This window comes from Mastacembelus armatus, chromosome 12, assembly GCF_900324485.2.
Source record: "Mastacembelus armatus chromosome 12, fMasArm1.2, whole genome shotgun sequence".
In the NCBI taxonomy this organism is placed as follows: domain Eukaryota; kingdom Metazoa; phylum Chordata; class Actinopteri; order Synbranchiformes; family Mastacembelidae; genus Mastacembelus; species Mastacembelus armatus.
In genome coordinates, this window is record NC_046644.1 from 10045926 (window position 1) to 10062061 (window position 16136).

The window sequence follows — 16136 nt, forward strand, 5'->3', positions numbered from 1 at the left end:
TGAGCATTTATTTATTTGTTGTTCATTCGTTGTCATTGTAACTGCTGTACTATAATTGTAGATGAGATTCCTCTTTTGTCAGTTGTTCGTTCTCCTGCTTTGGTGCAGCTGTTTTCTTCAGTCTGTCTCATTAACACAAAGAACCTCCCTTCTCCCTTTAGTCCCATTCTTTGTAAAACTGGTGACATTATCTTATAATGCACACCGAGGACTGACACTGCGCTGACAAGCAATCATGTAACAGGGGAAGCATGAGGTATATTTTGTCTTAATGAGCTGCCATACAGTTTGAGTTCACCTCCACCTGTGAGGATGACTTTCCTCACTCATTGCCTTATTCATCTTAGGGCTGACATCTGTGTGTGCTGTCTTCTTTTGACTTATCTTTGTCAGCCTACTTACTTTATTTTTTGCCATCTTTTAAAAATAATATTACTGTATTTTGTTTTTTATATCCACTCAAACAAATCACTCAATAGCTGCGTATAGCACCCCAGCTAAAGTGCATTTTCACAAAATGAGCTTTTCCATTCGCAGATATATCTTCTCACAAACAACTGCTTCCATCTGTGATTACGTCTAGCTTCTGGAAAAGCAGCCTTGTGAAATGACCTCATCACTTTTTGGTCTACATTACCAAGAGTGTGCCATGGAGAGGGTCCACTAATGCACATTAATCCTCCAAAACAATGACCCCAATCCCTTAAATCTGTCAAAAGAGAATCTGATGTTTTAGATTAGACGTCCTGCTGCATGGGTACTGAGGGACTCCTCTTTCTTGTTGTTTACAAGAAAATACTCACATGATTTATGATTTACATACATGGATAGGTATCTCAATAGATTATTGCCAAAATTATGTAACTGAAATTACTCCATTATTTCCCTACTTCTCAAGACAGACTCCTTTAGCAGCCAAAGCTTGCATTACAAGCATGATAAAGTCTCTCAGGACTCTGATGAAGCCATGTGCTGTTTACATGTGGGACATCAAGGAATTAACCTGTGTTTAAAAAAAAGGGTATCAAAAAAAAGCTTCAACATTTCAGTAGAAAAGCCTTTTCAGATTGTGTTAGTGTATTGTTGTTAAACAAACCATCCAGCTTTTATATCTTAATCATTATTGTGTCTGTGCTTTTAAATTCTGAATTCTGCATCCTGTATGATACAGCAAGTCCACAATCAAAAGATGCAGGGCTACGATGCACTGCTGAGACAGCTTTGAATCAGTGCTTATCTCCAAGGCGAGTTTGTTTACTTTCCCAACCACTGCTGTACAGATAAATTGACTGGAAAAGGGGAGGGGGAGTTTGTACACATACAAAAACGCTGGGAAAGGAGGAAAAGTATTTGGGCGAAAGTTATTAAAATTGCTTTTATCAACACTCTAAATCCACCCGATGCTGTTGTGCAGCAGGGAGCGACAATGCGTGCTGTCATATCCACAGCTGCCAATTCACACAGGTGCAGGGCATCAGATTATCTGGGCTTCTTTAAGCTGGGGATGCTGTTTATGCGTCACAGCTGTAATATTGAGAAGTATAGCTGCAGTCATCTCACCTCTGAGACACAGGAGGGAGGATGGATAAAAAGAGACAAATGAGCCATGAGTTGTCATATGCAAGCCTGTACAGATGATATACTGTAATACCTGTTATTCTTTGGAGACACTTTCAAAATACACCAAGTGAGAATTACTTTCTCTTTTCCCATCGTTTTCTTACTCCACATGTACTAGTCGTTTTGTGCAGTAGCACGAGAATTGCAATACTGGCAGGCACATCAAATATATTACTGTCAGGATGACATTTCACTGAATAATGACATCAGCCTTAAATCTCATTCAGTAGTGATTAAACATAATTAAATCCCACTGATTTATAGCGGAGTTTTAGCCTATATCCCAGCCATTCACTGTGCTCCCTGTGAATGACTGCACTATTTTTACAGGCTTTCAAAACAATGATTGGATTAAATTCAATTAAAACTAAATGTGTCCATTCGTTCTTTATTGATAGGATCTCATAGGAAATGTACATCACAGACTGGTTTAAAAACAGGTGGATGCTACATAGAAAAGGCCTCATTTTTCATTCACACATGAAAACTCTAACAGATGAATATGTATTGCTCTGAGTCAAGAGACCAAGATTAGACATTTTTACAAATTGTAGAACTAGGATCCCAGGAGAAGCCTGAAGCCTGAGGTAACTTTGTTAAAAAAATCAGAAACAATGTCCACTTCAAACTCTGCACAGACTATATTTGCATAGCATGCATTTGATTTGAATAAATATTCGGTGAAGAGTGCAGTGACAGATTGCTCAAAATAACCTGATAAATGTTGCATATTCTCTGACAAATTGCACAGACTCTTCAGGTATTCTCTGGAGGAGTCCTAGGAAAAAGTACAAAAGGCTGGAAAAGAACAGAATTACAAGAAATAATCCCTCCCTACTGCATTTACCTTGACAACTAGCAATATCTGGAGCTGTTTTTACAGGGGCAACAGAATTAGACCAAAGGAAAAGGAGATGAAAATGTGTTTTGCATTATAAATGTAGAAATAAGTGGATATATATTTACAGGAGCTTATCTGAGAAGCACATGATTTTTAATATAAGGATCCTGCATTAACTGTAGAGGATAAAATCATGGAAATTGGTTTTAATCTTATAAGTTGACTGGTACACTATTAGATTCTGTATTTACAAATTGAACACACACTTTTTAAATATAAAGTGTAATTTAACTAACTTCAATAAATACATTTTTTAAAGTGATTTATCTTTTATCAAAACTACATTACAGACCTGAAGGCCCTTTGCACCAAAACTTTCTGTTCTTTCTGTCCGTCTCACTCATAGACACAACCAAACAACCTCACTGGGGCTCTCTTAGAGGTTTGACTACAGGCCATGGTATGTCAGGTAAAGGTGTCTGGGGCTCAGCAGGGGTCTGGTGCGTTTGTTGGTTGGCCCAATTTAAATCCACACCGTTCTTCTTCAAAGCAGCTAAGTGCTTGATGTCCAGAGTGGTGAAGGTCGTGAACTGGACCTGGTTTCTCTTACTGGTGGGGGAATGAAGTGGCTCGTTGCGGTGTGGCCTGGCCAGTAAAGTAGCTGAACGGTTTGCCATGGGGTCGATCACCTTTGCCTGAAACTGCTGCTGCTGGGAGCAGGTCCTGCTACGACCCAGGGTGGCAGTTCTTTCAGGTACTGTGGGGGCACTCACAGTGGGCAGGGTGCTTTCTAGGCCACAGTGGCCCATAGACTCTATGGGATGATGGGACTCAAGTGGGTGATGAGCCTCATGTTTCAGCGTGGATACTTGGACTGGGGCACCTGTGGCAGGATTGTTATGATTGTTGCTCCCCAGCCACACCCAGTCATGCTTGTGATCCTTTCGGTCACCGCTGGGTGCCGGGCCTGCCTGTATGGGGGTCTTGTGATGGCGAAAACAGAGGTTATATGATGCACAGTTGAGCAAAAAAGCCAAGATAGCCACACAGGAGACACCCACCAAGGCATACATGCCAATTTCTATGTCCGACATGGCTCTGAAAGTCCTAATGAGGTCGCTTTCTATTACTTTTGGATTTTTAGATTTAGGAGACTCTTTCTTGGGTGTCTCATCTGCTTTAGGAACACCGTTAGAGGGTGAATTGGGATTGTCAAGCATGTTTTCAAAGCTTCTCTTCTGCCCTTCACCTTTGCTGACAGTACCTACTGTTGTTGCCATAGGTTTGGCAATGCTCTGAGGGGTATTTAAGCTGGGTGTGCTCATTACAGTAGTGGCAGTTAGGGGAATGACAGTATATGTGGTACCTCTTGTAGCTCTGGTTGTAGTTCCAATCCACATGACATGTGGCTGCACATTGGTTGAGGTGGTTGTTTCTGCCACAGGAGAGGCTTGCAGACCAGGCACTGTGCTTCTTGACAACCAATTATCCATATCTGTGATAGCAGCTTGTGATGTTACCATCATTTTGAGCTCTCCCTCCACTTCTGATGCACCACCACCGTAATCTTTAATTCCATCACTGCCAGTCCCATTTCGACCATCAGCACTGCCTCCTCTTGCGACACCTCTGCTGCTAGTCTGGAAATTAATCTTGAAGAGTCCCATGCCCACTGCCAACTTGCTTTTCCTCTTAGATTTTTGGCATTCCTCACAAATCCTCAACTCCACCTTTACCAGCAAACCCTTCCCTTCACCTTCACCTTGTGCTACCACAAATGTGGACAGTGGGGTGCGCCGTACCGTGGCCACACTCTCATCTGGGGTAGAGACTGTCAGAGAGTAGGCGCTGTGGTCAAAAAGCTCCAGTGGAGTGACAGTGCCATCACTAAACTGAACCCAGCAGCTGACCAGTGCTTCCTGTGAGAAAGAAAGAAACTGTGATAAAAAATTTATAAAAAATGTTTTATATCCTGAGATTGCCAAATGACGTCTTGGGCAAGCCCACTCTGGAGACTTGTGTGTATTATTGGTGTTGGACCTTAGTTCATCCTCTCTGCTCGGCTCTGCTCTTATAGGTGGTTTTTATCATTTTTTATCATATAGGCAGTTTTTTGTGATGGTTGGTGATGATATGTCTGTTGGTGCTGTTTGAATCATGGGGTGCCTCAGGTATCTGTGTTTGGCCTTATTTTACTGATATTTAACTGATTTTTTTTTTTTTTTTATTGGTACTGAGTACTCACCAGTCTGGTCTTTATCCTTCAATGTAAAAATAGTACTCTCAGAATTTCAGTATCTCTTCTCATTAGCAAAATTGTACAATGCTGATGTTTCAAACATGTTGTCTAATTCTAAAATGCAGAGAAATTAATTCAGTGTGTCCTCATGAATCAGCTTCTGTAATACTTTTTACTTCGCCCTCAGCCAAGAAGTTATCCCTCGTCTGCAGCTGGTTTAAACTGCTGCAGCCCGTCTTCTAACAAAGATAAAGTGCAGGAAGCACATTTCACCAGTGCTGGCTACTCTCCATTGGCTGGCAGTAGGATTTGGAATCCAGTACAAAATTATGTTATTATTTATCAGGCTTTACACAGTGAAGCTCCTGAGAACATTTCTGAATTGCTGTTTCCATAAAAAAAAAGAAAAAAAAAAAAAAACTTAAGGTCTCTGTGATCAGTGTCTAATTAATGTTCCAAGAGCTTGATTAGACATGAAGGGGGACAAAGCATTGATCTTTGCCCCCGAATTTTGGAATAGTTTGCCCCTTGCTATAGATTACCAGATTCAACAAAAACTCCTATTCTTATTGAAAATTGTTTTCTAATTTTATTGTTTCTACTTGTGTTTTTGTGTTTCTTATGTTATGCTTTTTTGTTGTGTTTAATATGACACACCTTATGTGTAAGCAATAAAAAAAGCTTTACTTAGTTCAACAATTCAGAGCTCTTATTGTAGAAAATCAGGCCTGAACACATACAGCAAATATTCCCTCTGCCCTCAGTGAGACCTATATTCCAATCAGTGTTAACAGTAAATTGCCTATGCTAATGCCTTTATCATAGCACACAGTAGGTCGTTATTGTAAAACAGATTATAGTCCTATGAAGTCATAATAGGAAGTATAATTTAACCAAAGTGGATAAAGAGATTTTAAAGTCCTTTAAACAGAAACAAAATAATACAGTGATGGGTGACTTTACCAATCCAATCACATTAATAGACAATGACCTATTTCCTGTTACTAATGTGAGCCACTGGGTCGCCACAGACCTAACCTATATTTTGGGTTTAAATACATTATGAATAGCCCTGAGCAGAACATTAACAGCTTGCCATCACAGACACAATTGGCTGGTCATCTGCACTGGCATGGTTCTAATAGTTTTTTATTGACAGGCAGATAAGCCACAGTGACAGTGTACTGTAGGTAAAATGAGTTGTCATTCCAACAGCTATGGACTGCCTAATTGCTGCCCCCTGCCTGGTTTAAAATGGGCAAGCTGCCATGACTAAATGTGTGAGTGAGCTTTTAAAATGATCATCTGTGCACCCTATCTGCCTGTTCTGCTCTCACACAGCATGGGAACTGTGGACGATGGTCAGGGCTGTGAACACAATTAGTTCACATTCTGAGAGGCACAGAGAAAACACAAATATTATCACACCCCGAAGGTCATTGTAATGTAAATGTGTGTTGTTGCAGCAATTCTTGTAATTCAAATTCTCCCTGTAGAAGGTCATTATAGCTTTGTTGCTAAAGGAAAATGTATGATAGACACAAGTTTAATTTTAAGATCCCCTTCAGCTTTAAAGTAAATTTGGTTTGAATCACAGTACATTGTGTTTGTGGTGCATGTACTGCTTCTGCCTCCTGTGCAGGAACAACTGGACCTCAGTGGAGATAACCTAGATGAATGTTGAATAGGGTAGTATTACCTACCATAGATTTTTCTTTCTACTTTTGTGCTTTGACAGTGCAACGTTTCTTTTAGTTAAAATATGAGAAAAAAAAAAATTTTTTCTAAAATAATCTGACCTGCAAGCTATCACTCATCTTTTGACCTTACAAGGAATGTGGTGTGATTCATTACATGATCTTGCACTGAGTGAAACCAGCGTGCCAGCTCTCTTACTTGTATACACATTACCCTTTTTCCACTACATTAAGCTTTCAGATCAATATTATTATAAATAAAATATTTCACCAGTCAACTAGTCTCTCCCTACAGATGTCTCACAAGACACCTGATGTAGTTGTTGCAAAGGCACTGCTGCGTAAATCCTGTATGATGCAAGTAAGTTGTCTCTATGCTGACAGCTACTTTATAAATTCCAAACAATGCACTTTGCAGGCATGACAGTACATATACTGCATATGACCTAGTAATATGTATAGTAGATTTAGCATAGAATCACGTTAAATTAAAATCAATAAAATCCAGTTAATTGGACCTGCACTGAGCATTTAAATCAATACTTAAGTCTTAAGATTTGTTTGCATGTGAGCTAAGGAAAGGACACAATCGTGGGCTATTTTAGGATACTGATGGTACTGTATATCTGCTGTTGCTTTATTATACCTGCATCTGTGAGTGTTTCAGTGTTGGAGAAGAATTGTCAGTGGAAGTCACTGATGAATGCCAGGTGGTTTCTTGTTAAATGACCACACTTTTGACCATACACAATTACACAGCTAGAATAAATACAAAGAAAAAACAGGTTCTGAGCTCTCGCCTTTGATATTTATCCACAGCATATATCAGTTTGTGTTCTTACTGTAGATAAGCTCTCTGGTGAAACATTGTATGTGAGGCTGGCAACCCCTCTCAGAGCAGTTATAAAGAGTCCAGTTGTTTTGTGTATTCTCCATTAAAGGAGAAAAATAAATGGGAGAAATTTTATAGTGAATTTTATGGCTTATGCAGCACATGACAAATCTATTATATCTCAACAGAGAGACACAAAATAATGCTACAATAACCAAAGGCACCTTTAAAATCATACATTGAACTTCACTGCTTTTATTTATTTCTTGCCCTTTACAATTTTAACATTTTGCTCAATGGTCCTTCACAAGTTACTTGGCAAGGTTAAAAATGAGTAACAGGCATAGGAAGAGACCACCTCAAACTGCAGAGCTGTGCCCTGCACTTTTATGGCTTGTGTCTAACTGTTTTACTTACCTGTTTGAGCTGCGTGATTATCTCCCGTGTGGTTGCCATGGCGACGATGCCCCTGTAGCTCTCAGGGCTGAGTCGAAGGGATAGAGAAAGTCCAGAAACCAACTGCACCCCTAGCTCTGTCACACTCACTTTATCATCCAGCACCCTGATGGTCCTCTCAGCCAGGACCAATGACGTCAGTGGGGACAGCACCTGCAACAAGCACAACCTCATCTAAACACTGCACACTGACATACAGTATATGCACACAGCACTGCAGCAGCTAAAATCAAACACACACACACACACACACACACACACACACACACGCACACATCTCATGCCTCACCTGTACTGCAGTAGTCCCCACACTTCTTCCCTGAAGCACCAGCCCATCCTGCACCCGAGCTACTTCAGGGTCGGCCACTTTTAGGGAATGCCGTACAAGATTAGTCACATCCACCTGCCAATGCAAAAAAACCAAAGTCATTGCTTTAATCATTTCAAATATTTAAACATAATTGTCTAACAAATCTAGTTAAGACTAGAAATTCTTCTAATGACTGCCGACCAGTCAGCCACAGCTATGGCTGTTACAATACTTTTACCTGCCAATCAGGACCCAGGAAGTATTCAACAGGCTGTTCCCCAGTTAGTGGGTCAGGCAGCGACACAGTGTCGGCCTGGGTGATGAAGGATGTTAGTACCCTCAGTGCAGTGTGCTGGTACTGAAGCATGCAACCCCTGCCTTTTCTCATCTCTTCCTCTTCCTCACTGTCCCATGTTGACCTACCATACAAAGTAATAAGAAACAATTAAGACTTGTCAGAAAACAAGATTTTTATATCATGTTTGTTTAATCTGTACTAAAACCAAAGTGTACAACCAACAAATTGCAGTTGTATTAAATGAAGTTTTCCTGGCCAGGTGTAGTGCAGCCAAGAAAAAGCCTTGCATCAGCCTTTCTTTTTTAACCTTAGGACAGAGCACGGTTAGCAGTTTCCCCCTGCTTCCAGTCTTGCTGGTGCTAAGCTTGGCTTGCTGACTGTAGAGTTATATTTAGTGTTCGAGCATGAAAGTGTTATTAATCATCTTCAAGAAAGTAAATCAGGATGTTTCTCAATTTTTCTAATAAAAGTCTGAATACGCAATTATTGTATTTACAGATATCCAGACAGCTGTCACTGAGATATTAATTCTGAGATATGGATTTTGAAACAATGACAAAACAAATTCATTTAGTTAATGTGTAAATGTGCTTTCATGCTGGGCGGCAGGAGAGACACTTAACCAAAGAACAATGCAGGTGAAGAGCAGTGTGCTTGGTTGTTCTGTAGAGCCACAACACTTGCTGAACAACCTCTCGTTTTAAATGTGTTTAAGTTACAGTCATGAGGATCCTACAGCCCACTAGTTTGTTTGTGGGTGATAGAGGTTAAGCTGTGAACCACCCCCAAACCCCTGTAGCAATGATCATATAATTATCATAAGCACAGCTGGTCTGCCATGCACATCACAGGTATGCTGGAGGGTTGGTGGATATGCTTTCACACAGCAGGCTGAAGCCTCCTGTCAAGAGCTATAATCCAAATAAACATCATTATTATTTAGCCTAAGGTCAGAGCTTAACATGTGATGGAGATGCTGCTTGAATGAAATCACTGTGACTCAGCACCACACAGACAAAATAACTCTCTCCTCATTCCTTTTGTCCAACCCACTGAGGTTATTACTGTAATACTGTACAAACTTTACATCTGCAAGGCTTATTCATTTATTCTATGATTTGATTTGAATTATATATATATTTATTTTAGTTACTGCATTTCTGCTTTTGATATATTTTTAGAATTTCACTTGGCTTTTATACTGAAGCTCTTTGCCATAGTTAATGATGAAAACTTAAAAAAAAAAGACACCATCCCACCCATGGGATATTTTGGCCTTGGTAACAATAATTTACTATAGATGTGTTCGAATCGGTACTGAACTCTGAAGTCTCTTGATTCTATTTGTTGTTTTAAATAATGCAGAAAGCTCATTTTTGTGCCATTCCTGTATGAAGTCACAACTCTGAACTAGTTCTGTGCCCAAGTGTTTTCCAACGAAAAGGTACTACCACATGGCAAAGGTACTACCACATGCCTTATTTTTCTTTATTATGCCAAAAAACATTAGGTGAGGCAAAACAAAACAGTGGCTTTTATACAGACCCTGATGTTTTGGTTGAAACATTTCCTTTCAGAATAGTGTATTCAGAATGGTTCAAGAACAGTGACATTTTTTTAAATTTGTTGTTCATTATTTTTAAGCATGTGCACAAAAACAGATGGCGTCTGGTAAGGGGTTCAGCCACAATGCTTTTTATGGGGTTGCCAGACTGCTAAAAACTGTAAAGTCAATGAAGATGGTCTTATTGTTATTAGTGTTAATTAAACTCTGTTACTCAAATTATTGCAAGTAGCAGAAATAGCAGAAATAATACTTAAAACTTTATTGCAAAAACATCATCTGTTGCTAATGAACATTTAACAATAAAATAATGGTGAATATGTATTCATGATTATTTATTTATAAACAGAAACCAACATTAACATAAGCAAACTGAATTTAATTTTTGTGTCTTAATGCCTGGGATGTTGTTGCCAATTAGACAGAAATTACAGTTGCTTCTCTGCTACAAACAGTACATGCATGTGTCCAACACAGTGACATGGCAAAGTCAGTAGTTTTTACATCATGAGCTGTGGCTAGCCATTAATCACTCACCAAAGAAATTTCACTTTTCTGACCAGGCATATGTTTGTGTCAGGAGCTGGGTATTGAATGTTTTGGGAAATTAAAGCCCCTAAGAGTTTTTACCCTGGAAAAAAACTGACAGCCCATCAGTCTGGCATCGTGATTAATATCGAGTGAAAAATAATGACTTTACTGTAAGTATTGAGTGAAATTCCACTAACCTTTATCTCCAGGGCAACAGTGTAGGCTCCACACTGTCCTACTCACTAATGCACCAGACATTCATTTGATGTTTTTATGACTACACATACAGTATACAGAAGGATATTAGAAATAAACCTCTCTCAATATAATACAGTTTAATTCAACAGCACCACTAAGAACAGGCTTGCAAATTACTATATAGTTGAATCAACATTTCTCTGGCACAGTGTCACCAAATCCTAATTATTAGAAGCTTTGGAAGAACAGTTTCTTAACTAACATAGTGCACATCACTGCAAGTGATGCAGGGTCACCTGCATAACCCAATAACTGGTTGCATATGTACAAAAACATCATGTAAAACTTTTAATATAACAGAAAACAGCAAATACATATATATATATTTATATATGTATGTATTTCAACTGGAGGCATCCCAACTGTTTTGCAGTGATTCTTACATTAAGCCATTTATATAGAGATGTGGACATGACTGTTACTGGGCAGTCGTGGCCTAACGGATAGGGAATCAGACGTGTAACCTGAAAATTGCAGGTTCGAGTCTCAGGTCCGGTGGGGAAATTGCGGTGGCACGTAGCGAACAGCCAGTGCCCCGTCCACTTTCAATACCACGACTGAGGTGAGACCTCAGTTGGGGGACCCTTGAGCAAGGCACTGCTCCACGGGTGCCATTGGCTGCCCACTGCCCCGGGTGTGTGTGTGTTCACTTGCTGTGTGTGTGCACTTGGAATTGGGTTCAAAAGCAGAGCACAAATTCTGAGTATGGGTCACCATACTTGGCCAGTTAAGTCACTTTCATTGTGACTTTAAACTTTGGAGGACCATTTGGTTCAAAAATCACAGCGGGAGACAGATTCTTCTATATTTGATATTTTATAAAATAACAGTTATCGTAAGCTATGTCTTAACCAAATGTCAAGGGAGTTAAGTAGTTAACTTTGCAAACATTAAATCCATGACACCTCATCACTGTCAATGGGGGAACAAAATCCTGGCATTCATGCGATATTAGTTAGCTGTCAGTGACTGGGGGCAAACAGTAAAATTTGCCTAACGTCGCTGTTGTTCCTTAATGATTTGTGCTAAACATTCTGAACTCAGACTTGTTTTGGAATTTGTTGGCGTGACGTGTGTCCCAGCTACATCAAAAACAACAGTACATCTAACTGAAAGGTGCAATATGTAAAATATGAAAGATTTACTGACATCTACTGGGTAGATTGTAACTATCAACATCCTAAACACCCTTCTCCACCTGTTTCCAAGCATGAGGAAGTGTACAGTGGATGTCACAATTCCCTGTCTAGAGCCAATGCTTTTGTCTGTTCTGGGCTACTGTAGAAACATGGCATTGAAATATGGCTGCCTCCATGAAAGGAGACCCACTCATTACACATTAATGACAACATATTTATGAATACTATATTTCATTTCTGCTAATAGATTGCTCTAAATATTATACTTTGAACCTTTAAAATAATGTAAATAGCACCATGCTGTCCATTAACAGCTTGAACTTTGTGATTTTTCAGTTCATGTCATCCTAACATCCTCCACATCAACCTAATGGTACCTTACCTCCTGCTGCTGGTAGAAACAGGGACCCTCCAGCCTTTGATCTGGCTGAGCTCAGAGTCGGCCACATCAATGAGCAAAGGCAGGCGTGGCATCCATACACTCATTTCCAGCTGAGCACTTAGGAAACCATAGGTAAAGTTGAGCATCACTCTGCTCTTTCCTCTCATCTCTTTGCCATTTACATAGACATAGTCACAGCCCTCTGACACCTGGACGAGAAAAAAAACAGAAAGACCAAAGTTGACTGACAGGCTCCAAGGGTGTTGTCATGGGTTTGAATCTGGTCTAAGTACTTATGGCATCCCTTTCTTTTTCCTGTCATTTGAAATATGCTTTTGAAGATTTTTCTATGCAAAACCCAATGGAAAATGCTTCTGAAAGCAAAAAGAGAGAAGACGAGGAACCGAGGCACCAATACAAATAAGCTAAAACCACACACAGACACACACACATACAGATGTGTGTGCATGCTTTATTCATTCCGTATTTCTTCCTTTCTGGCCAGGGAATCACACACTGTTTCTGGTCTTGTCATGTAAATCCACCAGCGCTCTCTATGAAACTGTTACAAAATATAAATTAGATCTACCTTACGACTGTTCTTGTGACGCTGTTCTATAGGTGGGAGCGTTGTGGTCCTCACTAGTGAGAGCAATGAAGTGAGACACAGCAGTTTGTGTGTTATATTTAAGATTGGAGGCCTATCTCCACTGCTGCCTCACTTATCTTAACAAACCAGTGGCTCCAAAGAGGTAATTGGAGAGCACTAGACTGGAGAATAGAGTGAGGCACTGGAGAGAGGGACGTGAAAATGGGGAGGCAGAAGAAGTGAAGAAAAAGGAGAGGGAGGAATGACATCCAAGGTAAGTCAACTTGAACTCCTGTGGTACTGTTGAGGGAAGCCAGTCCCTCAAGGCCTTTTCCCATCAGGCTGACTGCTCTTGTCTTGCGCAGCTTTCAAACATAAATATATTGCAGACTCAGTGAACTCTATATACTCTATACAGTAGACACTCAAATAATGTGTTTTTTTTTTTCCTTATCTAATGAGCCTTGTTGATAAAAATCTAATTAAATTAAATCTAAATTAAAAGTTTAGAGTCACTGTTCTGCATGTTGTTCTTGTTTCCCTGTGAATTACTTTAGTACCTACCTCTTCACTCTTTGCAGCCAGCCTCCTATATGCACTCCTCTTAACTCCTCCAGTTTGCTCTGGTTGTGTGATCCACGAAAATCATATCTGCATTTATTTCTGTCGAAGTTATAATACTATGTATGATAAATCCAACTTGCTAAAAAGACCTTAGACTTGGAACTAAGTGTCTAAGAGTGTGTGCATCAGTTCAGTCTGTGGCAAGTCCAAGTCTGTGGCCTCGGGCTTTAACTTCATCTGGCTGGTGGTGACGCTTTAAGAGGGGTCAGTGACTGTAGGTAGTGCAAAAAAAACATCCAGAGACCCAATAATAACTGGATTAAGTTCCACTACTGATACAGAAAATCATTACAAACACAGTCCCCCTCTCCTACACTTTCATTCTCTTAAGCTTACACACTTAGCCACCCTGCCTTACACTGACAAAGCCAGTGGCTGCCATGTCATCTAATAGAAACCAATTTTTTTTTTTTTCTTCTCTGCTACTCTTTCTCCCCTTTTTCCCTCTTTCTGCTTGTGCTGCTCTAGTAACATGGCTCGACTGCACAAAGGTAAAATCCCCATCTTTATGGACTGAGTGGTGGGATCATCAGCTCATCTCAATACCATATGTTTTTGTTTTTTTACCCAAGATGCACTGCATACTGACACAGATACACATAAACACACACACAAAGACCAGAGTTGGACCTGTTGAGTATATTGGCACAATGATATGCTTGTCTTCGAGTCATACACCAGAATAAATCTCATCTTGTAATGCCTTAGTATTCAGTTTCCTTTGTTTAAAACTCATTCAAGGGATTTTTAAATGATTGATGCTCATTTTAAAGCTAGCAAATGCAATGCAAGCTGCCAGGTTTCATATTGTGTAGGATTACCATTTTTTTATGTCGCTTATGCACTAAAGGAAAGGAAAAGGAAAGGAAAACTAAATACCAGCAAGGGCTGCATAGCTGGCATTGAAGGAACAGACTGATTCATTTTCATGTTAAAAAAATAAAATTTTATTTATGGTTTTACGCATAGTGGAATTGTTCTTGAAAACATGTGCCATTCAGAACAACAACATTTTCTGTGTATTTTTCCCTACTGAACAGGCATAATCCAAATCTATTACCAGCACCATGGAAATAATTACACTTGCTATTTTAATCCAGGCTGACTGAATCTGTAGTTTTCATGACTTACCTTGAGTACATCCTCCTCTGTGGACCTACAGCTAGTGTAGTTGGTCACATCAGTGACTGAGCCATCAGCCTCCACAGCAAGTGCTTTCACGGGGACTGACACCATCTTACCCGTCAGTACTGCAGTATTCAAGATATCTTTGTTCTGTGCAGGCAGAGCAGCAGTGAAAGAGCAAGTTAGCAATCTGAGTTGGTTCAGAGTCAAAGTCACAATAAATTCACTTTGGTCCTGCTAAGTAAAACTTGGTTCAGTTTGAAGGTTAAAGGTTTTTTTACTGTGAGTTAACACAAATTTATCATGCATTGTGAAGCACAACTTCCAACTGCACACAAAAAATAAAAGTAATGTCTAGATTTTTGAGTAAATACCAAAACCAACTACATCTCTCTAAGCCATAAACTATCTGTAATACTATAAACTACGATAAAATTATGAGGAAAAAATCTCGTAGAAGAAAGGTTGAGTTTTGACACATTTAGCCACCATACATGCAGAACCGAACATACTGATAATAATAAGTTATACAATACAGTCATCACTATTTGCTCACAGGCAAAGAGTGGGTGTTAGCAAGACTAACAGGGATTAAAACATTCAATTAATTTAAATCGCACTGATGCAATACTCAAACTGGACAGATGTGCTAAACACTGAAAACATCTCTACAATAATAACATAAAAGTGTTTATCTCTATGTCTATCTCTTACAAATACAAACCTGCATGAAAATAAGTCTTTCACTGAATTGTTTTATCCATAGATCAGTACGTCTACTCACTTAGCTCCGAAACCTGATTACACTTCTAATTTTACAGCTCATTTCCCTACTTTATACTGTACGTCGAAGTCAACACTTATATATTATATTAGGTAACTTGTCTTGACGCTGGAAGTAGCTTTATTTTTTAACATGAACTTGTAATTCAACATGGATTTACAAGTACTTTCCAGTTTAGGATGTCTGAAAAAGTATTTTTAATCTAAAATAGTGGAAGTGTGTATGAGTGTGTGAGAAAAGCTCAGGGTGATCAGAGCCTCTCTCTGTCTCTCTCTCTCTCTCTCTCTCTCTCTCTCATGCTTGTGGACTAAAGCATCAGGCAGCGCTCAGCAGATGTTCCCTGGCAGCTTCACATTCTGAACTCTGTTGGCTTGACAGCTGCTGACCGCAATTCCAAAAGGACATGCTCTAGTTCAGACACCAACACTGACCCAAACATAAGCCACTGGATCAGGGGTAGCACAACATCAGAAAGCAATATCAGCGTTCTGTGGCACTGGCTGTGCTACACTGAGAGATCTTGATGTCCAGTTTTTTCACCAAGCTCCGCAATAATCTGGCTTGCAGTGAGCAAGTTCAGCTCAAGTAGTTCAGCTCTATTGTAAATCTCCTTCTATTTCTGAAAACAAGGTTATATTTACACTGTGGTAATCCTTGATAATATTTAATTCGTTCCTTCATATTTTTGGTCTGTTCAGGGATTCTAAGTGTATAAATCTTTTTAGGGATACATGGAAAAACCATGAACAGCATGTAAAAAGGTACAAAATTCTAACAAAGAGCCTTCATTTTTGTGAGGCCACAGCGTGGCTGCCACGGCTTTCTGTCACTTATTTTCAATCATTGT

The 16136-nt window shown here is 39.6% G+C and overlaps 1 protein-coding gene across 1 annotated transcript in view; it reads right to left on the reverse strand.

The window, feature by feature from the left end:
* Window positions 1-2883: 2883 nt before the first annotated feature.
* Window positions 2884-16136, reverse strand: part of LOC113124768 (transmembrane protein 132D) — a 29324-nt gene continuing 16071 nt past the window's right edge. The window contains exons 5-10 of the mRNA XM_026297870.1: window positions 14512-14655; window positions 12168-12376; window positions 8234-8414; window positions 7975-8088; window positions 7647-7838; window positions 2884-4380 (exon numbers count right to left, since the gene is read on the reverse strand). Coding sequence (XP_026153655.1) covers window positions 2884-4380; window positions 7647-7838; window positions 7975-8088; window positions 8234-8414; window positions 12168-12376; window positions 14512-14655 — 2337 coding nt within the window. The remainder of the gene's footprint in view (window positions 4381-7646; window positions 7839-7974; window positions 8089-8233; window positions 8415-12167; window positions 12377-14511; window positions 14656-16136) is intronic.